Source organism: Necator americanus, chromosome I, assembly GCF_031761385.1.
Source record: "Necator americanus strain Aroian chromosome I, whole genome shotgun sequence".
In the NCBI taxonomy this organism is placed as follows: domain Eukaryota; kingdom Metazoa; phylum Nematoda; class Chromadorea; order Rhabditida; family Ancylostomatidae; genus Necator; species Necator americanus.
In genome coordinates, this window is record NC_087371.1 from 1,290,609 (window position 1) to 1,315,541 (window position 24,933).

The following is a 24,933-nucleotide window of genomic DNA, read 5'->3' on the forward strand; positions in this document are numbered from 1 at the left end:
CAAGGGACACTGGGTCTTTCGAATTATGATATCTTTACTTGATATATATTTACAAATTTATATTAACATCTATGGATAGAATAAAGAATTAATTATCAACTATATAACAACCCTCTGACCCTTTCCACTTCAACAAACGGAAAAAATGTATCCTTCTACAAGCAAATTCCCTTGTTTATTGTGCACAAAAGAGCACTTTGCACCAAAATCACAAAAATCAAACAAATTCATAAAATTCTCCAGCGTTCCGCAAAATTAAAAAAATTCGGAGGACTAAAACATCCTAGTAGCATTTCACAGGAAACAAAAAATCTTTACCATGCACAACAAAACAATCTAATCTAAATATCCTATGAAAATATTGACGAAGTAGCTATTTAGGCACCTTGGTAGTGATTGAGAGTCCATGCATATCCTTGATTTCATCTTTCAAAATTCCTAAATAAACTCTATACATGTGAGAGGATGAGTTAATATGAAAAAAATTATAAAAATAATAATATTGTAGATAAAAATAGTAAGAATAACAATATTATAAAGGAATAGGAAAAGATTAACGAATGCAATATATGATAAATAGATGTAATCAATATAGAAAACATATGTATACAACATGAAATGAGAAAAAGCAAAGTGAATGAAAACATGAATGAAATAAAACCGATCAGTTTAGCAAACAAATTAGGCTCACCTGTGATTATTTTGTGTTGAGCAACTTTTGTGAGACCTTTAAATGCACTAGATTCGACAAATACGGTAAACATCGAACCACAACCACCTATAAGTGACTCAGTTTATGCAGTAACCTTTATGGTGAGCATTTATATAACAATAGAGCCGAAGTCTCATTCTTATAGATCCCTTTATACACTGGAGTTTGAACCGGTACTCTTCCGACATGAGGAGAAGGGATAATTCACGGGAACTGTTTTTAATGTAGCGTTTCCATCCTGGTCTTGGTTGAGGAAGGAAGGAAGGAAGTGAAAGATGATAGGTGTGAAAAACAAGGCAAAGTGAGAAATTAGAAGGTATTTCTTTGATTAGACAGAAAACATTTCTAAAGACTCAACCAGGACCAATAGAAACACCACATTCTAAAAACCGTTCTCGTAAATTATCCCTTCTCATCCCGGAATAATACCGCTCCGCAACATATCAAATTCCAGAACATAAAAGAATTTACAAGAAGAACTGAAAAATACGAACACTCACTTGACACGTCGTTCACCTCGACTTCTTTGACTCCACTGATCTTCTCCTTCAATAATTGCGCCATCCGTTGTTCGGCAGGCGTTTTCGTTGCACAGTATCGCGCGCCAAAGTAGAACAAACGATTTCGCGCCGAAAGCATCACACTGGAATGTTCTGTGTTCCTCCGAATATATCCAATAATATACTATTTACTTACAACGTTTACTGGGTGCCTATTGTTATTCACAAATTATTGTTATTTATTCTGGAAACTCACTAAACCTCTCCTTTGAAAAACCACTAGTAAAATGAAGATCAAATGCACTGATAATGTCTCTTCTTTAAGATTTACAGGACACAAGATTCAATATAGGACAAGGTAGATCATTATTGGAAGCAATAACAACATTTCCCGAGCACCGCCTAATTCGTTCATCCAAGTATCGATCCAGAATTCAAATCGACTCTACTACTAAAGTATCCAGAAGGAAAATAAGCGAAAAAAGAAAGAAACGAATAAGCATACGAGAACATTAAAACAGAACGCTTTAAGACGTTTGTAACTTTACACTAAACTGACTCCACTTGACTGAGTAATACTCGATTTTAGTGCCTGTCAAAATTCTCCCAGTCAGATCAAAAAGATCAATACTGTTTCTCTCGTCGTCTCCGTTAAAAGGATTCCTCCGTGTTCTTCAACTCGTTCACTTGACTTTTTATAATCTTTGTTCCGGTTTCCATGATAATACATTTTCAATACCATAGCTTAATTCAAAAATCTATGATTAACACAACCACAATGTCCCGTTTTACAATTCAGTGAAGCCAAAACTACTCGAGTTTTGAAGTCATTCGAATATTCGAAATACTACTCGGAAAATGAGAAAAAACCGAGTTATTTGGGTCGCCGAAAAGAGAAAAAAAGGCAGGTACGAATCGATCAAAATGCCAAATATTCAAAAAAAGAACTAAATACACTCTAATGTGTGTCATACTTTCCATAGTTAGCTGAAATAATTGTTCTGTAATATCCACGATCCGTGCGCATTCTGATGCTGCGTACGACCGTAACAACGCAACGGGAGTTGTCTATCTGACTGCAGTTTTCGAGAATTTTTCAAGGAGAGTACTCCATTTGAAGGAGAAGCAACAATTTACATACAGTCGTCAAATGCAACATAAATACACTGCTCTTGTAATGAAGTGAACTGAAGCACTGCCCACCGTATTACCTATTTTTCTTTAACTGTAGGAAAACTATCTTCACAACGATGTAAAAGGCAAATTAGCCAGTTATCTTCATTTTTTATGGATCGGAATGGAATAGTTGCTATAGGTGATTATTTCGATGCCTAACTAAGTCAGGAATCGACCCTAAACATATAAGCGGACAAGTTAGAGACATCCAGCAACTAAATCCTAATATTAAAGAACCCAAGAAACTAAAAAAAAAGCACAAACGTTTCAAAACTCCACCTTGCTCTTGTTATTGGTAAATCACCAGTAAATCTCGTCACTAACGAAGTAAACGAACTCACACAATAGACCATGGTATTTCACTTTTTATAAATCACATGCCTAAAATCGATTCATAGGAAATGCATTGGATGAATTGCTACAGATATGGTAACAGAAGCAAAGGAGAAAAAAAAAAAGAGAAGAAATATTCAACAGAACCGGTGTTGTATTCATGCACTATGAACAGAGAAAAGCAACTACTCCGGTACAAAATTAGAACTAATTCACAGTAGAATAACAAATTTCAAGCATCATGTCATTTAAATGATTATTTAATGTTATCGAAAAATGACCGACATAATCCCTGAATATCTTAAAATCTACTTATATGCTGTACATGATGATTAATAAAACAATAATACATAATAATTCGGCTCATTAACCATTAAAGTAGAAACTTGGATATACTGTCGTAATTACAATAACTAATAGATAAGAAGTAAGTTAAGACAGTAAGTATATCTCTTAACATAAAGTGAAAAGAGCACTATTTGACGACTCCGTCGATCAATAAATCATAAGGTCAATTGGACAACAGTATAATTAAATAACGACCTAAATGCCTTAATAATCCCTTGTCGCAAATATATGGAAGCGCAAGTATTCCACCTGATCTTCAAAGAACTGTAACATCAACAATGCAAAAGGGATCAAAAAAATAAATTGATAAAGCTCTATAAATGGATATTTCATTAATGACGAATGCTTGGAAGCAAGAATCATGGAAAGCTCCGATGAAATACATATTGATCGCAGCAATCCTTTGAAGAAAAAATGCTATCGTATCCCAAATAAGTTTTAATATTCATGTTTTATTTTTTTCAGTGAGAAGTTATCGATTATGACTGGATCTGGGAAAGCTACCGTACGAGTATATAGTTTATGCATGATATCTAGAGCCATTGAAACCGTACTCGTCCAATTGTGAAATCTGGCAGTTGTGTAGTACCAACGTTTCTCTCAACATTCAAATACCACTTTTTTTTCTTAAATGGGACGAAAATTTGAGGTAAATTATAGCACAGTAAATGGCACAGAAGAAACACTTACAACCCTTAAAGAAACCGTATGGTTGATCCATCAGATACCCAAAAATCCTACTAAACTCGAACTACCGTACGTACACTGCACCACCACCACTGCTGGTGCTGCTGCCCAAACCGCTGCTGCTGCTGCTGCTGGCCGCCTCCGGATCTCGTTCATCACTTGCGTAGCCTTCACTGGCAGAATCATCACATGCTTTGATCGTCAACAACTGGCGTGGTGACGAATGGAGTTCCTTCAGCGGGAGTATCGTAGCGGGAAGACCATGTCTTGGGGAGTTCAGACCGCAGTGACGTTGTAGGGCCCACTGCATAGCCCAAATGCTTAGCGGTCGCATGTAGCCGATAGCCCGGTAGAACCTGAATCGTGAGGAACGTAAATTTTCTTCGTGTGAGGGAAACTGAGTATCAAATCCAAACCGATCAGGATACACTTTGCGTAAGGATTCGTCTACAAGCAAAAGCAAATGAAAAAAGTCACCTCGTCTCATACATTGCTTCTGGGGTCTGATATTGCAATCCGGCTCGCTCAAAACAGGCTTCGTAGCATCCAGAAGCCGTATGGAATGCCTTGTCCATTTCACCTTGCTGCAGTAGAAAAGCAGCCACTGCATAAGTCACACCTGTCCATACTTCATCAGCCTTCAAAAAGTATAAGATAAAACAGTGGAATAATTTAAATCACATTTCCTACCTAATTCGAAGAAAGACAAGGATTTTGTACAACAATTTCACACCTGTATATATTCCCTGTCCACTCTTCCGTCCGGTCGCATTCCATTCACGGCACCCATTTTTCCATCAGCAAAACTGCACACATTGTAGTCATAGATCATTTTCAACGAACTACGAACCATTTGAACTGGAAGTACCTGAAAACTTACAGACGATAGTTAAAACTAATAAAACTGCGAAGCTGGAAGGACCAAATTTTCTTGTCGAGAAGGAAGAAGAAAGCGGTAGCTTACCTCTGCCGCTAGATGAGGCGATACTGATTGTAAAAACCACACACCGCAGAGCTGATCAGCCATGATTGATTCGCGACTTCTCGATCGCTCACAAAATCGGAAATATGATCCAGTCCAGAGACGATCAATAAACACCTTAAGCCTAATACTGAGTCTGGTAAAATAGATATCGAAAAGCCAGATAGTAATCTACAATAAAGAACAAAACAGTTCAAAAAGTATGCATAAAAATTCCCTAAGGATAAATAACATCTACATCTGGATACGGAAAACAGCCAACCTTCCTTGCTTTTGATAACATTTGGAGATATTGCTTCTCGCACTCTTCATAGCCCAATATTCTGGCCATCTCAGCAGCTACTCGGAGCGATGCTAGCCACAATGAACCACAGTAGGCACTGAAAAAAAAAAGAAAAATAAAAGAGAAATGCAAAGAATAAAGTATTTATGACATGGACAAACAAACATGGACAATTAACTATTTAAAAAAAGATGTAAACAGCGCTAATGTGTGAAAGATACAAATAAAATACAAAAAGGAATGGAACAGCACAACTTCCAAGAGAACACAACACGTAACAGAAGTTGATGAGATGAATAAAAACTATGGTAACGTGTAAGAAGCAAATTCACCTCACACCCTCCATTCTCCACGCATCGTATGTTTGATCCGCCTTACCAAAATTCTCAATCATTCCGTCACCGTCTTGATCCCATTCCAGCATAGCCTCCGACATAAGTATCTGAACAGAATGAAATCAGAAGATTAGATTTAAAAAAAAAAAACTCTTATTACCTGCACAGCTGGCCATGTATGTTCAAGAAATGACAGATCATCAGGATGTCGTGGTAACGCGACATGGTCTCGCCATGACGTCAACACAAATTTCAAGTTGAGATCCTTCCATTTACCCGTATCGTGCATGACATAAGCGTTCGTACATAACCATGGCTCGTCTGCTGAAAAATCCTCAAATACACCGGAATATCGGAAAGAAAAATCACTATTCAGGTGAAAAAAATCACAGGTTGAAAACAGTTAGAAACCAAACAGTAAACCAAAACGGAAATCTGAGGATAATTATTCATCAACCCGTACCCGGATTTCCGAGATCATGCGGTACGCGGCTGCTTGTCTTCTGCCGTGCTACGTCTCCCTCCATGTGAAATGTAATATGAGTATCCACAGAATGTTCAATTTGATCAGCTAAAAAGTGAAAATCAAGAAAATTATATCAAAATTTATGTTGAAAATTGCTCAGGAAAATAAGGCGTAGAGAGGAATTGAGCAAAATAATGTCAAATGACGGAAAAGTTGAAGGCAGGATTAGAGACTGATAGACCAAGTTTTTCTGTTTCATCAATATTTTTCACTATCGTATTTTCGTCTAATAGGAGCATTTTTCATTAGAAAAAATAAGATCACCAAGCAAAAACATAAATAAGGGCTTGGACCAACTTCGAAATCTCGGAAAACAAAAATTTCGTGAAAAAATAGTAGGCCAGACTTAAGCAAACGTATAAGTGAGTGGGTAAAAATAGTCATAAGACAAGATGTCACATGTGAACAAGGCAGATAAACACATGTGAACTTGGAAATTCTTATTACGGTAAACGAGGAAATATCTGCGGTAGCTTAGAAAAAAAATGAGTACGAAAGAAAAAAGAATTAAATTAGAAGCAACCACTCACTGAACTCTGCTTGAACAGTCAGCTCAATATTCGGCCATAACTGCGCCAGTGCAAACGATGCATAAAAGTGAACATCGTAGGTGTTAACCATGCGATATTCCCAAGCTGAAAACATGCTATTGTCCCCTATAAGTTTTCACTTCGATTAAATTCTCCAAACTCACACTCCAGATACCCAAATCGTCCGTACTGCCTCATGAGATCTTTCGTATATTCGCTAAGCTGTGTCTCGTTCCGTGACCAATCATCATCATATTCGAACCAGATCGATCCTCCATCGGTAATGAAGTACAATTCGTTGAAAATCGCCGACTTATACCAATCAGGTAGTTGAGGATGATCCAGAATCGGTTTCTGCCACTCTTCAAGAGCTTTCTCCCATTGCGACCTTCGTAAGAGAGCTCGAGTGCATAGGCAGGACGCTCCTTTTACAAATCTGGCATAGCGCCTGCAGAGAAATACCTCCGTACTGAGAAAAGCATTTGGGCAGATCACCTACCTTCTATACCACCTTCCGGATGCGCCAAACATAACATTAGGCATATCCCAAGATAGAGCAAATTCCGCTGTCCTTGAGTTATTAGCCGGCACGAAGAAACGTTGACAAACACCCACCGCCAACTCTGTAGAGCCAGGAGTGCATTCGTCATCCTGAAAATAAATTAAAAGTAGATTCCTTGCTTGAACGGCAGGTGGAGATAATTCTTTAAATCACAAAACGAAGTACAATAACTGCTCTACAATAAAAAAAAAAGAAGGAAGAATCATGGAAGCAATGTTTTCGGTTCTGTGATCATTATAATAAATAACACACACACATTTCGAATGGTTTTGAAAGCATCTCTTCTGGATGACTAGGATTAAAGTTCACTATGAACCGTATTTACTCAGAGTAAAACGATACCAGCTTAACAAGTAAACATTTATGAAAACTCCAATGCATCTGAGAAGATAATCTTAAGGTACAGAAAACGTGGAAAATTGAATAAAAGAAAATAGAGCAGAAGTACTGAGACTTAGATCTACTTACCTCCACCGGTAAATCGCCCGTATCTCGTAAAGATGTCCAAACTGCAGCACCCGACTTGGAAGGATCGAATCCTTGACATATTGAAATGTGACTCGTCGATTCCGCCTAGATAAATAGTTCTACCCTCTATGAAAATGATTCTAAAAGGAGTCAGACAAAACTTACATTTGAAGTAGTTGCTATTCCGTATGTGCACGGCAGCTGCGATATTGTATGCGCTAATGTTACACCAGTTACTAAAAACACTACGTTCAGTGAACCGCTTCGATAGAACAGTTACTAAGTGTAACAACTTTACAAGAACAGAACATTTTGCTTACCATTTCCATCTGTGAATCTTGCAAATGTGCACTCAGACTCATTTTCCCAACGACGATTACCCGTGCCATTTCGGAATGTGAACGCGATCGATATCTCCAGGTCAGTGTCACTATCATTTTGAACCGTCACAACAAAGCAGCTAACGGGAAGACTTGAATCCTAGAACAAACAGCTTTTCTACTACAACAATTGTCAGAAGAAAAAGTAGCAGTTCTCTAGATAGAAGAGGTTACATATGCCAAAAGATGATTATCATAACACTTTACCTCATAATTATTCGGCAATACCGGTGAAATCTGTCTGATCACTACTGTCAAACCAAGTTCTCGGATGTCATAGAGCGTCCAGGACCGCGGATAAAGACCTCTAAAGATCAGTGCAATGAAGTGAGGAACGACCTCTAAAGATCAGTGCAATGCAGTGAGGAACGAAAATCTTTCTAGGAAGATTCTTGGCTTAAGCTATGTGATTATGGAAAGAAATGGCTTCATAATTTTCAACATGTTACTTGTATAGAAAAAGAACATCAAAAATAAGCCCTTAGAAGTTGTCAACCAATCAATCTCGTGTGAAAAAGGTTTTCTTTTGAAAAAAAGGCCAATGAGCATAAAATCCCGAAACTGTGACTTATTTAGCGATCTGATTTCATATCAGAACAGAATTTGTAACTAACAACAATTATAAGGAATGCTCTTACAGCAGTTTCAGTTGTATTAGCAAGCCTTAGAATTTATCTGGCACAGATTTCGAACGTTAAACCTTGAGGAAAATTTGTCATTCTGGATTAGCCACTCAAGAAAAATCCTTAGTACGTGACATGCAAGTACTAGCACCTAAATTACCGGCGGCGCTCTTGTGATTGCCTCGAAGCGATGGACCACCCATGACGAAAACACTTCCTATGCGTCTCTGCCTCCACTACAGCGAACAGGACTTTCGCGTCTGGACGCTCTCCACTCGTCACCATGTCGAGCCCGCCGCTACACGCTTCAAAGGAACCCCAGAAGACTTCTGCAACTCATTGTGATCCAGATCAGCCTTCAACGACTTATTACATCCCTGGAGAGGCTCGTTTCCTTGATTCGTCTTCTGATCAGCAATCTGCTCTTGTACCTTTTTCATATGGTCAAATCTCTTATGAGGTAGAAGATCCAGCAGGTACTTTCAATTATTCCTTTAATCCCCGTCATTCAATGTCCAAATACCTTGAAGATGTGGACAGTCAAGGTTCGGGAATGCTCGATGCTCCCTTGGAAACTCTTAGTTTTCCTGCTCCTGCATCCGTCCCATCGAATTTCTCTTATCTAACAGGTCCCATGTCTAAAGAGACTTTGATTTCGGATAGCTGTTCTCCACCAGATGGTGCGCAGTTCTCTCCTCCTGAGTATAATCCTGAACTGATGCCACTTTCTGCTCCTATGTCTTCTGAAAGTCAGTATATTCCTTCACCTTCTGAACATAGTGAAGAATTAGCAGATTCTCATATTGTTGTGGGGCAACCCGCCGTTAATGCCACTCTCAAAGATGTGGAAGGCGTACGATATGAGAGTCCAAAAAACCACGACGAAAGCTGGATTATGAGAGCTTTCTATTCAAGTTCTGAAGACTTTAATTCTCCTGAAGAGTGGGATGTGAGGAAATCTACAGAAGTTGAAGACAACACTCAGTTAGGAACGGATGAGTCAGACGGGCGGGCGTCTCTAGTTGATAAACTTTTTGCGATGTTAGAACGAGCCGAAGAATCCGGAGAGGATGAGGAGACTGACGAAAATGACGTCACTTTGGTTAGGGACTCTCAGCCAACACCAGAACCTACGGCAGAACATTTACCAGGTCATTTTCCTCTTCACTATAGACAAACTTCTCCAATCCAAGATGTTCCAACTGCGATTCCGGCGTATCTTTCACGTCAGATTCCCACAGAATACGCTGCAGATTCGTTTCATTCCCAAAACACTTACGGGCTGCCTCAAATTCCGTATCTTGCGCCATCCGAATTGATTCTGCAGCAGCGTCAAGAGCAGTTGCCTATCATAGAATCATCGTCATCAGCACCTGCTCCGGCCCCTCCTATGGTCTACACGCAGCCATCTCTGCAAACCGCATCTCCACCTCCGCCTTCTTACGCTGTGCCTCCAACCCATCAATTTCACCAACCGCCACATCAATACTTCCGTCCCATACCAACAGACTACCTTTCACAACCTCAGATGGACGTCAATATCTCCTACTCGCAGATTGAACCCTCTTTCCAAGACCTTCCTGGAGCGTGGAACGTCGCTCCTTATCGACTGCCAGGTCAGCCCGTAACCTACCTACCTCCTAGACAGTTTGTGGATACACTGCAATCAGAGGAATTTGTTCCTCAGGAACCAGAAAGCGTTCTAGATATCTCGCAGGCGCAAAAAGCAGCATCGGAGGCATCATCAGCTTCAGAGGAAAGTGAGAGCGCAACAGATCCGGACGTTTGGGAATCAGTGTCCGTGCGACGGTGTCCTCAACAGGATGAAATGCAGGAAGAGGAAGAAGGGGAAGTTCGGGAAGAACCTAGACCCAAAGGCCCACCATTCGAGCAAAAAGGACCAACATTTAACAAGGATGTAAAGCCAGTTCCTCCTCCTCCGCCATCTTCTCCTGTGAGCGTCTTGAGAGAAAAACAGCTAGAAGCAATGGATCCACAGAGCTTCGTTCAGCAATTTGAGCGGGAAATCGATCATTTGGAAGATGTCAGCATTCGTGAGATATCCGATTATGATAGGCAACAGGAGCTAAATGAGCTTAGACAGAAAATGTGCGACCGATTCCAAAGACTTTACCCAAATTTGTTCAGTGATGAGGATGAAGAGACAACCGATGTGGAACCAAAATCTTCTGAGGAGGAAGACGAAACAGGAGATCCTCCGGTAGGATACGTTACACGTGTTATTCGTAAAGATCTCGACTAGTATTTTTTTTAACTATTAGGATGGAGAAGTTATACGGAATGGGATACAACTAACCGCCAGATACCTCGCCCTATGGTTCCCTGATGAAAAAGAGCGAAAAGAGATGATTCCATGGAACATTTTGAGAAAAATTAAAGCAATTCGTCTTTGTTTTCTGGATAATCGCGTAGGTATGGATCTCTAATTACCAATTTTCTAATTTCTAATGACAAAATACAATTATAGTGGAGAAATTCCCACGCGAACTATGAACTTCACAATAAATTCAGGATTTCTTGTTTCAGAAAATATATTTGTTTTTAGCAACAAAAAAAAGCGGGGAAAAAGCAGAGATCTTTGAAGGCGTTTTAGACATAAAATTTAATTTTGTGAGTATCTGTTTCTTTTTGAAATTGACTCAGTATATATTTCAGATTTCATATAGAAAAAATAACAAGTTGAGTACAATCCGAAGGCAGACTATATAAACTATTTTCACCTTATTACTGCTTTACTTATTACTTTTTTTCTCCTACCATTTGTTTTTATTTTTTCGAACTAATAAGAATCCACACATTTCCTGCAATTTTCAGGTCATGGCGAATACGAAACCTTCAATATTGGTGAATTCGTGACTACCACTGGTCATATGATGTTCGCATACGGTGATGGTCCAGAAGCCCTGGATGAAACAAGGCTATTTGTGCTCGATATTGTTCGTCAACAGATGAATATGCTCCTACGACGTGTATGGTACCAAATAGTACAGAAACAAGAACGGTAGGATATAAACCGTTTTTTGTTTGATTTTCTCAATTAAAACAAAAAAAAAATTAAGGAGGGTTTTCACTTATTCTCACATCTTCTCACTCTACAAAAAGCATCCGATCCGTTTACGAAGACTAGTCCGATACCTTGTGGTAAGCTGTAACTGGCTAGAACTCTTTTTCTATAGTTATTTATGAAAATTTCTAGGAACAAAATAGGAAACGCCATATGTTGTACCGAGTAATGATCGATCAGGGTCGTCGAAGGGGTCAGAATTATTTCGAGAATCGAATGGGTGTGAACGAAACTGGGGCCACGGAAGTGATATGCTTGAGGAAAAGGTAAGAACGGTTTTGAAATGATCATTCGTGGAGCCTTTTTGATCCATTGGTTTTGTGAATAAAATCGCTAAGTAAAATATGGATAGAATTCAAAACCTGAGATTAAACTTGACGAATCGGATTGTATTTAGTCATATATTCTAGGGCACCTCACATTTACTACGCACTGGAAGAGCTCTATAAGGATAAGCTTGAATTCCTGTGTGAAGAGCGTCGACTACAAGACTGCGATCCAGAACTTGCCGAAATTAAAATGTTCTTAAAGCGGCGGAATCGACATTTATCAGCTGAGAACAAGGAGTTACTGGATTATGCCAGACGAGTGTCTTACTGCAGTAGAACAGGACGATTGTAAGTTAGAACGTCACAGTTTTAACTTTTCCTTATCAAAGGTGGAATCATAAGGTGATTATCTGCAGGTCATCCTTCCGAGCTCATCGATTCCATGAATTCCTAGGATTTCCAGATTTACAAACTGATCTCATTTATGTGCTGGACTTTATGGCAAGAGAAATTGTTATGGAGGTAGGTCATCCCAAACTAAATACATTAAATCACTTCATTTCTAACTATTGTTTCATGTGTTTAGGTTACTTACAAGGCTGCTTTGGTTCACAAACGCGAACAGCAAGACCCGTTGATAGCTTACGCGCCTGGTTTTATGCATAAACCCATTTCCAAAACGGAAGCTGTTACTGAAAGCCTTGGATTACATCATTACGAAGAGGCTTTGCGCTCGATGGAGGGATGGCGTCAGAATCGTACGTCACTAACGCTCTTTTTGACGATATTGAAAACAATGAAGCCATTTAGAAGACATCCTTTTTGGTGCTGAAGAGAACAAAATACTACTGTCATACGGGAAGAATCCAATCAAATGGGAAAGCGATGGGGCTTACAATCAACGAGAAGCTGCTGAACGTCGAGATTTCGAGAAAGATGGACCTATACCGAGGTAAGTCATCAAAACAAAGAAGAAGAAATTTATTGAGGTAATGAAAAAGGGGACAAAGTCCTCTAAAAGGATATATCTGCTCGGAATTTCTTACAGAGAATTTTACTGTTAAATTTTGAGGAACAAGTAACTTCAATAAATCGGATCGTCTGAGAGTTTTGTAAGCCCTAATTACAAGCAAATTAATTCACTATAAATATATAATGAATATAATGAATGAATTACCATATCAGTGCGGTATATGTGTTTTATAAAAGCTTAAGAGGAGCAAAAATAGGCAAGAATATTTTGATTCGTAAAGAAAGTGCTACGATATCGTTATTCTATGGCGTTATTTTGCTAATATAACTTCATTCCAGAAGAACCCTCTATCTGTCCTGTGCTGAATTGTTCGAAGAACACAAAAAAGTACTGCGTGGAGAATACTGGGATAGTTCACCGGAAGATCTCACAAAAGAAGCGATAGCACTGGCAAATGCGTACGCAGAAGCGCGTCGTCTCAAATTGGACCTCAAACAACCTCCAGTTCCACCCAAATGGAAACAGCAAGACGAGAGAGATATTGCTGACGAGCGAGAACGTCTTGAAAAGTTGCGCAGCATTAATCGACAACATCAAGAAGAAATGCGACTTACGGAGCAACTGGTTAAATTGATGGCAAAAAGCAACATTAACGATAGCTGCGAAAGTTCCTCAGTGGTGACTCAAAAAACGAATCTCGACGAAATATTCGACTTGGAGAAGGCTCGCAAAGCTGTTTATACGGCTGTACGTCGTCGTAAGGCAGTAGCTGATACTCAGCAAAGAGGTTCAACGCAAAGTAACATTAGCTCTAGGAAAATCGAATCTAATAAGGACTAATCATTGCAGTTTTTTAAAGCGTACAACTAACCTGCTACGGTGCTCTTCGTTTACACTATTTTTTCTTGTTTTACTATTTTTTATTCATTGCTATTTTCTGATTTCTTTTGGACGTTCTTTTCCTGATTACTTTTCCTTACTATCCTTTTTTTCTTTTTTTTTTATACGGATATGTACATTAGCCTTAATTTTTTGGGTAACTCACGAGTATAGGGAAAATTCACTTACGGATTACTCTCATAAGCCGTGTCATAACATGTCATACCAATGTGTCATACTTGCTATTGTCATACCTGCTATTGTCATACCTATTGTCATGCTAATAGTGTCATTACCAATTGATATTGTTCTCAACTAACACAGATACTTTTTGAAAAATGTCATTATTTGATACTGGTACTGTGAAAGCATAATAAATGCTAGAATTCCTCATGGTAAAGTTGTTAGCTAGATATAATTTGGAAGATAACCGCATGCAGGACCTGCAATTCAACACTATTACTAATCCTACTATGGCTGCTATTGGCAAAAAGATCTCCTGAACTTACAGAGAAGTAAGTTTTACGGGACACATTAATTCGAAAGAGAATTTATACGAGAAGACGAAATGAGAAAACGTAAAAGAAAGGAAGAGAAAAATTAAGAATTATCTGTAAGGACCTCATACCTGTAATGCAAATCCTTTTTCGGGAATGAGAAATCCCATGAACTCAACTGCTGACCAGAAAGCACCACATCAGCAGCGCAGAGGACTTTTTGATACACACAACGCCCGTCACGACGTACCGAAAGGATGAACTGGTTTGCCTGAAAATCCATGAATTCTCTTTAGAGTTAAACCCACATAAAGGAGAAGACATCAAACAGGAACTGGATGCCTTCAAACAAATTCGAATAATTCAGGCTGATCCCCGAGATTATAGGTTTACGACAGTATTTAATATTTTCTGTAGCAGTATCTTCTTCATTCACCTATGAATGACAGACGTCCATAACTCCTTTAGGGGTTTTTTTTTTGAAAGTACCAATTTTTTGGGTAGGCCGCTTTGTTTAACGGTAAAACAACAATAAAGGTGTCATGAGCACACAAGATATGAACCAAGAATCCAACGAGGGGACTTTCTACAAAAATAGAAATGAAGAAATCTCACTAAAAATAAACTCATTTCGAGGCGATGGCTCGTATTTTGGGTACGATGCTTGCAAGGTATGTCCTGAAACCTACCTGCTAGTGGAAAGAACCAAACGCCGAAAATTTCTCCGAACGCTACCTTTGAGGAATGGAATAAGTCGAAAAACCTATCAGACTGGAGTTTTCTCTCAGGGGAACCAGAAGGTAGAAAAAGCCGAAGCTCTGTATTCTGAGAGGACAATAATAAAAAGCATTTCTTCTGCTAACTCACAGGTATCATATCCACCTTGTGCTCGACAAGACCTGGTCGTAAGCTGAATTTGCAGAATCCTCCTCGAAAATCACGGCCCATGGCTCCACAGCCTATACCACCACAAGGGACACCTGAAAATCCACCGAAGAACTTATCAAACACAATTACTAAAATCGAAGATTTCTGGAGCCAGTATGAAAATTCTCAACGAATAAAAATCAGAGGAGCAATAAGTTGGCGAAGTTTTTAACGAGAGATAAAAGCGGACCACTTCAAATTAGGCCATAGCGAAAAATTGAAAGAAAAGAGAAACAACCTACCATAAAATGGCTTATGTTTCAATGGCTGAAATGTATTAATGAACAACTTTTCCTTGTCGAACGTGTATCTCATCCAGTAGAAAAAATATCGTCGAACAAATGGAAGCGCGTCAAAAATCTAAATATCTAATATATATCCTCCAAAATATTGCATTATTCAACAACATTGGACAACAGTATTTGAAGATAATACCAAAAATGACCTGTTTCGCTGTTGGCCGATTGAACGGGACCCTCTTGTCAGTTGGTGTGCGATCACCTCGCGCCTTCCATCCCGGACCGGTGAGTTCCGCTGGAAGTCGCGCTCGCTCGGATTCTATACCAACAGTGTGTAGTTGATCTTCCTGCTCCTGAGCAGCCATCTTTGCTCGCCTCTTTGCCGAGCTTGAGCGCTGTGCTTTGCACATCAATGTGATGCAGCTCCTAAAGACAGGTTCAACAACAATTAGGCAAGATTCCTCTTAGAAAATTAGATAATCTACTATAAACAGAAACTGAAGGTACTGTTTTTCAAGGAAAATCTATCAAAATCTATCAAATACACATAAAAAGGATGAAGCTGGGAACAGAAGACAACAGTAACAATCAACAGCAATGCGTAGCATATGCAAACATCTGGCAAAGTACACAGTCACAGCGGTTCCAACTTGTTTGCGCAGACCCGTTTGTCAGTCGTGGTCCAAGGTCAGAACAAAAAAATTCTTATAAACCAAGAAATGGTTGAATAAAAACAGGCCAATTTCAATGAGATTCTGATGGAAAAACCTTTTCGTTTCATACACTGATCGGAAAACTTTCGTGTCCAAAACGATGTCAGCAGCCTGAGCCTGACGAGTTAGCCATTTGAGGGCACGTCGTTTACATCTCAGATGCTTGAAAATTCAATGATTGTGGGTTCTGAGCTTTGATCAGACGGCGGCCATTAGCGCCTCGAGCGTTGGCCTCATTAAAATGTTAGCGGAGGGGTTCAAAGTGTTGGTGAATCCTCAACGTCTTGAGATTCAACAACTTCAATTATCGGTAGCAGTTCTTACATCAGGCATAGAAAAAAAAGTTGAATATGACTAACTGGTTACTTTAAAGGAGATAGCAGGATCCTTCAGAGCAATGAAAAACAAAATGTAACCGACAGACAACTTATTTTTCAAGTCAATTTCCGGAAAATGATCATTGAAAATGAATGCAAACAACTTCAAAAGAGTTCCGCTCACGTTTTACAGTACTGATATGGTTCCGACACACTACTGTCGAAGTAAAGTACTGCATTTTTTATTGAGGGAGGGATGAAGGATGATTTTCAATGGAGTACAAGTAATATTATTATGGGATAACTAACGAGTAAATGAAACAAATAGCTATCGGGAAAATTATTGCATTCTTCTTCAGTTTAATTCGAATGTACTAGTTTAGGTATTCCCTGCCACGAGATTTCAGCTTCGATTCAGCATTGCCTAATGGATTTGGAAAGCTTCTCAGGAGAAACATCTCATTTGCAATCCAAATGGGTAAAAACACCCGCAATTGCCTTAGTTATGGGCTTTCTACTAGGAACACCGCCGGAGATGAGAAAACGCAAAAATTGCTCTGAGTGGAGCAATCTTGTGTGAAGAATTGAACGCGCGGTATCATTGCGAAAAACAGCGGAAGAAGCTGCAAACTGCAATTCAAGGGATGATCTTTCAGCTGGGAATTTCACCTCGAAAATGATTATGAAGAGAGTTCGTGGCAAGCAGAACATTCCAATATGATGAAGTGGCAAAAATTCGAGAAAAATGCAAGATTAGCGTGAATATCGCCTTATCGTAATGCGAAAAACATTCGGGCATAGTCGCGTTGCTCTCAGCCTCGTTACAAGTATTAAAGTAGAGCAACAGAGAAAAAGAAGAGGCACTAGCAGACCTCTCATATACTTAGAGAGGGACATTAAATATGGTAGAATTAAGAAATTTCCTAGCAAAAGTGCAATAAAATACAACAACGATTATAAAAGGTACAAAATGGAACTTCCGTAAGTTATCTCCACTGCAAACAGCTGGAAATCCGATTCAAAATATGGATAAAAATTGAACTGAATACATTCGAACGAGAAACCACACTGACCACAAAATAAAACTAGTAAAAATTTAGATCAAGTTTTCAGTCAGCATTAAACGTAAGTCGTTGGATTTTTTGTTGGAGGTTCCTTAGGCTGTCCCTTAATAGCTTGTGTTTCCTATGTGGGCACATATAAAAAGTCTACGAGAAAAAAAAAAACAGCTGGTCTTTAACGAGCCGCTGGAGAAACCTCCATCAAGAAAGTGCAAGGGATATATCGAGATTGACTTGTGGTTTACATCCATTAAATCTGTTTATCTCATTAGTCACATTCTCTAAACTTTCAGGAAATCACGAATTGCAAGCATTCAATGAACCTCCTCCCAAGAAGAATAATGCATGAACTGCGAAATCAACTTCTTTCACTTAGGACGGCGCTAAATACTTACTGATAAGTGATTGTTATTTTTTGTTTAAAAAAATTAGTGAAATAAGTGCTCTCATATTTACACAACAACGCAGGTGCACAAATAAAAACACCTTAATGTAAATAATAAGACGGGAAAACAATTTCGATAACAACTAATGGCTCATGGGTGCCTAGTTTGATGACAACAACAGAATAACAAAAAAAAAAAGACCTTTAATCTCGAAAACAAACCAGAATAAAGAAAAAAGAAGGCGATAAAGTTTCAAGCACTTTGTGAATGTAGCTTTCGAGCAGCATTTCTTAACGAATCCGATTACAAATCCAAACCACCATGGAGGGAAATCCCGCCAAAAAACGCTGCAGTTTCATTTTAAGTCACTAAAAAGACAAGGACTGCCTGATGTTAAACTCGCTGCATGATATTTGCCTAAGGTTGTTGGCACAGAGGTTTAATTAGTCCTAACTTCAAGCTTAGTGGAGACGATAAAAATACTGCAGGATATTTTAAAAACAACTTTGTTTTAATCATCCAATATCTTAAGAGCCAAGGCGAGTAACACGGAATAATACATTTCTATGTAGGAGGTGAGCCGCTTTGACGCGTAAGCTGAATCCCAGTGGGAACAGCCCACTGAGAATGAATTAGGCAGGTTGAATTAACGACAACGCACAAGAAAAGGGGTCATAGAACAATGGTCAACCATTTTCAACGCTATGTACATCGGTACATTCGTATCTACGAGGACTAGATCCTAAAAACGAAAAAAGTAGTTCGTAAACAGCAGGAAAACAACAAAGGATTGGTCTAAAAAAGGAGAACAATCTGACGTCTTCCTTAAATTGCGTGGAAAGTCGAACTGCTTGGAGAAACACATTAGTGGACATCTGAATAAGACCCAGCTGACTCAGAAAACACACGCCAATGTTCCAATTCAGCAACCTTCACAAAAGCAATGTTTTGTCAGCATATACGAGAAGAATCATCGGCTCAAATCAATATAGACACACGAAAACGATGTCGATAGAGGCCACAGATACGAGAAAGAGAGGGAACCTCACCTCGGATGTTTCTAGCTGCGCAGTGTGATTCTTTCGCGGCACGCTAATTTCAATGATTATGCGGCGGAACTGCTCTCGAAACCAAAATAGAAAAATCCTTTCCCCTTAAGCAGTTTTCGCACGTCTTCTCCATGAGATTACGTGTCAAAGATAGAATCTCGGTGACGCTATGCTAGATACGGTAGAGAAAACAACGGAATAAAAGACTTTTTCCCGTGCGAACTTGAGGCGGTATTTCGCGAACTCTCATCGCGAGCTGCGGCTACGAAAGCCTACCACCCACTATTTGTTGCCGCAGCAAATGAGCGCGTGAAGTTGCCTTGCTTAATTGCTCCCACGCGGTACACTTCTGAATCGCGCTAAAAACTGTGAAAAGACCTCTAACCTAGACTCTGTGGGTAGTTATCGCGAGAAAGATGTATTCGATTCGCAAAACTACTGTTTCTCATTGTATGTTGCAGGCAAGCGCTTTACCTAGCTTATTCTTTCACTCAATTTCAGAGGATTATTATACTATCCGAGAAAATCCAAAAAGACTGCCCCTCGCTTTTCTCCGTTAAGGCTTTACTCAGCGTCTCAGTGCATAAAAGATGAAGCCTTATCCCTAGCTTTTTGCCACTACAGTCAGTTCACGGTTGGAACCAACTTTTTTTTTAAAATAAACAAATACATTAACGAACGAATAAATAAAAAAAGATCAAAATGCTGCGTGTAGATCACCAGCTGGTGATACTCATTCGCTGGTACACTGAGTGACAAGTGCGTGCAACCAGCCGCGCCACATCCGGTGGAGCAAAACGTAAGACCATTTTCAATGTAGATAGGTTTCTGTTTTCACTACCTTGAACGATTATCGAAACACTGACCCAGGGTGGTGTGACACTGGACGGGATAAACGTAGCATTGTTTCAGTCATCCTCTATTTACGCCTCTGAAGACGGCGAAAAAGCCGAAACGTCAAGCAAATAAAGGTTCCATCTAAAAAACCTCGTAGGCACACTATAGCAAAACACAGAATATGCCGAGGTTTCAAGACAAAAAGAGCATTCGAACTGCTTCCTTCAAATATTGTCCTTATTACCTCTGGCTAAATGAAAAGCTACGCATCTTTTTAAAATGCAAATTCAAAAGCAACAATCACATCGTGCTCTTCAATGGCGAGGGGCAGACGAAAGGCTGCACATATGCAAGCATTAGGCGGAGCAACAATCATGCGGCATGTTATACGCAACGCGTTCACCCAGCCGAACACCTTCACATAAAATCCTGCAATTAGATGAAGACAGGATTCATTTTAAACAATTCCCCATGCAACACTGATATCCAGAACACCTGATGAATGAATAGTCATTAGGAATCCAGAAAATTAGATTTCGACGTATTTATCACTCCCCGTAAAATCACACATAAAAATTACATACTAGGAAGCGAAAACATCATGTTAAATAGAGCAAATATTACAAATAAAGAACAAAGAACTAAACCAAAAACTAACTCTTCCAAAATTTTCTCGGAAAAGTTAGTTTTTCCATAGATTTGACAAGTTCAGGCTGCAACTAAAAAGTGCTGCCGCACAGGAATAGCACACGAATAGAACTGCTTTCGAAGTTAAGTCTTTCTATGACTAACCAACCCGTTAATGCTTGAGTCACAAGCAAGAACAGTTTTTGTTCCACGACCGATTAAGTATTATCGTAATTTGACAAATCGATGAAGTCACGTCTTCGACTTAGAATTATTTAAAAGGAAAAAAGAAACTAGTGTTACAGGTGCGTGATAACGGTATTGTAGGTTCTTTCCTAGATACACGAAATGATAAACCCAAATTTGATTTTAATCAACTCACATCTTCTATCGATGTCGAGAAGAGCGAAAATGACGAAAAAGCGAATATAAGACAAAACTGATGCTCACTTCTTCTATTAATGTGTGAGATTCGGAAAATCAGACAACAGACTGATAACATCTGACGTGTGGACGACTATGAGTCACTCGGCAAAGTCAGTATGTGCGTAGCTTTAAGCGACCGAAAAAGGGAACCAAGTATATGATAACAACGCAAGAATATTTAACGTTATCCTAATCAAATGGAAACAAAAACCCCAGCTAAAACTATAGGATGCCACTATTCTCCTTTCACATTCCATACCACGTTTTAGAAATTCTGCCAGCATCCAAATAACATGTTGTGTGATAACTGATAAGAAGTGAGAAAGTGATTGTCACTCCTCAAGCATGTCCTTCACATTTACGATAACCACAGCTATGGAAGAAATAAATAAATAAGTCGTACTCACAGAGCGATCGCTGAGTTAGTGCTGGCATCCAGTCGCACATCGAGTCAAATGCGAAGACAACCGATGCGTGAGTTGCCGTCTGAAAATCAAAGAATCATGTGAACACGTGGCAGAGGTGTGTCTTCGTTGTGCTCAAGCGGAGGAGAGAAAATCCACGAAAACAAGTAAAAATTCACACGAAATCAAATAAAAGGTGCTGACAATTGGTTAGTTAACAGTTATTTACAGTTAGAGTTTATGACTAAGAAAAGAAATGGCAAATAAACTACGATAACTAATGTTCATCATACTTTTATAAGATAATCTAATAAAATAAATGGTCCGATAGATAAAATTGTCTGATTTCGATTCAACTGAGAGAAAGAAAACTAAAATCTTTCACAATTCTTTAGTACTCAGCCTGAAATCACAATTAAACAGCCACTTGACGTATTATTCACGAAGACTAACTTTATTAATCGTACCTCGAGATGAGACAGCCATAGTGGTAATAACTGAACGAAGTGTGAAAATGTAAGATTACTAACGTCGTTCGATAAGCCGAAGTTCAATCACTGATTGATGTTCATTCTACTCATTGAATACGTATTTTTCGCATTAGTAAATCCTTCTGCGCTTCTCATAATGATGGCTTTGAATATATTCATTCGAGCTTGCATTCCAAAGATCTCACAATATTAACCGATGAAGCAGGAAGGGACGAAATCTATTCGAACGTCCTACTCTTTAATCTCTTCAGTTAATAATTGCTACGGGATCGAACAAAGATTGTGAGACATATTAAAATTTCCAACGCTCTAGCCGTAATGGAGAAGTTCGAGCACATGAGATATGAATGATTATAAGTGGATTAACGAAGGAAGCAAAGCAATTAGGACAATATGGAATTAGGCTTGTTAGAGAAAAAGGTGCTGACGCAATCGCATCCAAGATAACAGCTTCAGCAAATCTGCATTCAATCAGAAAAAAAAAACAAAAAATCAGTTGCGAAAATGAAATTCTTACATTATAAAAGAATGTATTGCAATAAATATGTCCATAACTAGATAAAACACGAAAAAAAAGCTGACAATAAGAGCTAACAGATCTCCAGTTCATTCGAATTCGGCAAAAAAGTGATTGGATCGGTGGATCCTTGAATAGGCATCGGTCACTTTGAATCTAAACATATTCTTCGCTAGGAATGTGCAAAAGCAAATTTCCTAGTGGTAAAATTGCAAAAAATTGTAAAATGTAAGCGCAAGACGTAAAATGATGGACGAAACCGAACACTACCTAAACTTAATACTCATCCTTGACAGAATTAGGCTCTAACGCTCATTCACCGATTCGACCACACGTTTATAGATCTCGAATGGTTTTAAGAAAGCTATACGAGGAAATAAAATGGTTTATCACATTCCTGAGCGAATTTTTATGGAGTCGCGCTGAGTTCATAAATCATACCGCACCGTATGTGAATGTGTTAGAGATACGTAACGCACGTAAACGATCATCGACCAACTTAGTTATGCTGGTTTTGAGCAAACTCCGACAACATGGGACTGCTTGTTCGGGTTTCGAAGTTGCAAAGGATTTCTTAACAGGGTTCTTAGGCTAAGGTTAAAAGCAGTCGCTTGGTGTGGATTGCTTTTTCGGCCAGCAATGCAACTGTTACACGGTAGGGCTTTTTTCATAAGGTTTTCAGAGAAAACTACCGCTGCATCTTTTACATAACGATTAAATCGGCTGCTTCGGCATGCTTGTAGTTTGAGGATTTTTTTCTCTGGAATAGAGAGAAATAAAATAAAAAACGTCATAAAAGCGTGTTGAGAATCCCGAAGAAGAAAGGAATATTTTTGTTTTATGATTTCTGCAACAAGTAGCGACAAGTAGTAGACAAGTGCATGTAACTAATTTAGATGTAACTCACTATCGGACTAACTCTTTCCAGTACAATTGAAGACGTTCTTTATCAACCACACTCCTTTTTTCCTACAAATCCCTCTCATTCAATTATTCTAATGCTCACAATGCTTGCATATTGTATCCATGTTTGTGCTTGAAAAAACGCACGAACTTTAGTCGACAATATTGTCGGAGCGGTGTGAATCAAAATGTAATTAGTGACCGATTGAATGTTGAATGAAGTGAATAGTCCTATAGCTAGGCCAAAAAAAGTATAAAGAGGCGTTAAGCTCAGTCCAGAGATCATAAGTATAGACATCCTCTATGAGATAGTACATAATCGGTGGTGACATGCTGTAAAGCCTACACTTAATATAGACTCCGTTACTTACTAACTACATAGAAATGAAAGGATTTCTACCCTCCCCCTCTTCGAAGCAAACGCCAAGGAGAAAACCGCCAATAAAGATATCAGACATAAAATCATAATATTAGACATCTTCCACCGCCAATGTTCCAGGCAGATGGAAAAATGTTGTCGAAATGCCTCTTGGCAGCGCACTGCCCGCAGCTGCACCCACCGTTTCTTTGCACACGCCTAAAAAAGGCAGTAGCTCTAACTTTGTATTGTTCATCGGAACAAATTTCCTCCCTACTGTTTTGTTTAACTAGATTCCTTAATCATTTCACTGCTTGCGAGGCATATCAAGTCTTCGACTTTCTCTCCAGCTTCGGAGGTTAGTCAAGTATTTTCCAAAGGAATGTAGTCCAACAAGGATTTTGATATCATTGTCGCGTCGGTTTATTGAGAAGTTTGTTAATAATAGTTGGTTTTTTTTTGTGTTAGCTTCGAATAACCACTATAACTGTACTTTCATGATAACTAACAGGAAGAAAAGGTTGTATATATGGTGGATTGGCTCATTTCTAGCTCTTATTTTTGACCGTCAACATCTTCATTTATCTTTTTTTTTGGATTTATCCTAGACAGGATCTGTTGACAAACATTTTGACAAGACAGGACGACTACAGAAAAATGTATGCAACAGTTGACAGACTGCCAGATCTTGTTGACAATATAGAAACCTATAGTGAGTAAAACAAAACGATGAGACTTGCTATTAATACGTGACTGAATCTGGAATGTCATGCATAAATATTATCTTCCAAGAATACCAAACAGAACAACCATTTGCTGCAAACTTCAACTTCTTCAAGATCTTTAATCTTTTATTGACTTTTAGTCTGTAACCTCACATTTTTTTTGATATTTATCTACATACGAGAAAAAAAGTTACTTTCGTGTTTTGTTAGATCCAATACCTCTTCACAGGTGTCGTTGAACACATGAGAAAACAAGTGAAGTAGTTGAGCAAACAGAAATCGTGCGCAAATTCGCGGAGCAAGCGTTAACATGCGTTAAAATCATTGTGGATCTTTGTTAGCGACAGATCAATGCCTTTCAGCCTCAGTCCCTTATCCCTACGTATAAAAATATGCACAATTTCCTTATTTAGAACTTCACAGGACTAAGAGAATATGAACAATTTCTACGAGAACGAAAATACATGCACAAGAATAGCTTCCGACTACACTTCATATTCATATTCGACCAATGAAATATTGATTGATATTCGCGCACCCCTGAAGCAAAATCGGTCGTTCCAAGGGTTAGGTTGTTCAGGTTTGCCTAAAATGCGACTGTAACCCATCGTCCTACGGACTGATAGCCATAAATAATTTAAAAAAACGGAATTTTTGCGGAACAAAGCAAATGTGTCCGTTTCTACAATCGGGGGGAAAATGCAGCTGTGTAAACACTGGAACCACCGTATCATTCATATGTTGAACTGAAAACATTTTGCATATTAGTGAATTCCTATTGCAACAAGGGGATCTCACCCGATTT

At 38.9% G+C, this 24,933-nt stretch overlaps 3 protein-coding genes across 5 annotated transcripts; 1 reads left to right on the forward strand and 2 right to left on the reverse strand.

Moving 5' to 3' along the window:
- Positions 1-373: 373 nt before the first annotated feature.
- Positions 374-8,648, reverse strand: RB195_004159 (uncharacterized protein; the record flags this gene model as incomplete). Of its 3 annotated transcripts, XM_064179887.1 has the most annotated exons (19): positions 374-438; positions 692-778; positions 1,213-1,355; positions 3,834-4,112; positions 4,234-4,394; positions 4,490-4,624; positions 4,721-4,855; positions 5,001-5,118; positions 5,354-5,463; positions 5,517-5,680; positions 5,820-5,927; positions 6,413-6,517; positions 6,577-6,860; positions 6,912-7,063; positions 7,443-7,547; positions 7,608-7,678; positions 7,763-7,922; positions 8,030-8,163; positions 8,606-8,648. In XM_064179887.1, 19 exons carry the CDS (start codon positions 8,646-8,648, stop codon positions 374-376), a joined length of 2,559 nt encoding a protein of 852 aa, XP_064033158.1. The 3 variants fall into 3 exon arrangements, with proteins under 3 accessions (XP_064033158.1, XP_064033159.1, XP_064033160.1); XM_064179886.1 differs by lacking the exons at positions 374-438; positions 692-778; positions 1,213-1,355; positions 8,606-8,648 and adding an exon at positions 8,516-8,541 and having other exon boundaries at positions 3,821-4,112; positions 8,030-8,129; XM_064179885.1 differs by lacking the exons at positions 3,834-4,112; positions 4,234-4,394; positions 4,490-4,624; ... (11 more) ...; positions 8,030-8,163; positions 8,606-8,648 and adding an exon at positions 2,668-2,741.
- An 80-nt stretch (positions 8,649-8,728) lies between these two features.
- On the forward strand, positions 8,729-13,612 carry RB195_004160 (uncharacterized protein; the record flags this gene model as incomplete). Its single annotated transcript, XM_064179900.1, has 10 exons — positions 8,729-10,666; positions 10,728-10,878; positions 11,281-11,467; positions 11,526-11,607; positions 11,663-11,796; positions 11,941-12,147; positions 12,216-12,321; positions 12,386-12,557; positions 12,610-12,751; positions 13,111-13,612. The coding sequence occupies 10 exons, from the start codon at positions 8,729-8,731 to the stop codon at positions 13,610-13,612; spliced, it is 3,621 nt and encodes a 1,206-aa protein (XP_064033161.1).
- A 331-nt stretch (positions 13,613-13,943) lies between these two features.
- RB195_004161 (uncharacterized protein) lies at positions 13,944-23,343 on the reverse strand (the record flags this gene model as incomplete). Its single annotated transcript, XM_013436364.2, has 6 exons — positions 14,252-14,419; positions 15,016-15,128; positions 15,318-15,435; positions 15,521-15,740; positions 21,138-21,147; positions 21,602-21,620. 6 exons carry the CDS (start codon positions 21,618-21,620, stop codon positions 14,252-14,254), a joined length of 648 nt encoding a protein of 215 aa, XP_013291818.2.
- Between the last annotated feature and the right edge of the window lie 1,590 nt (positions 23,344-24,933).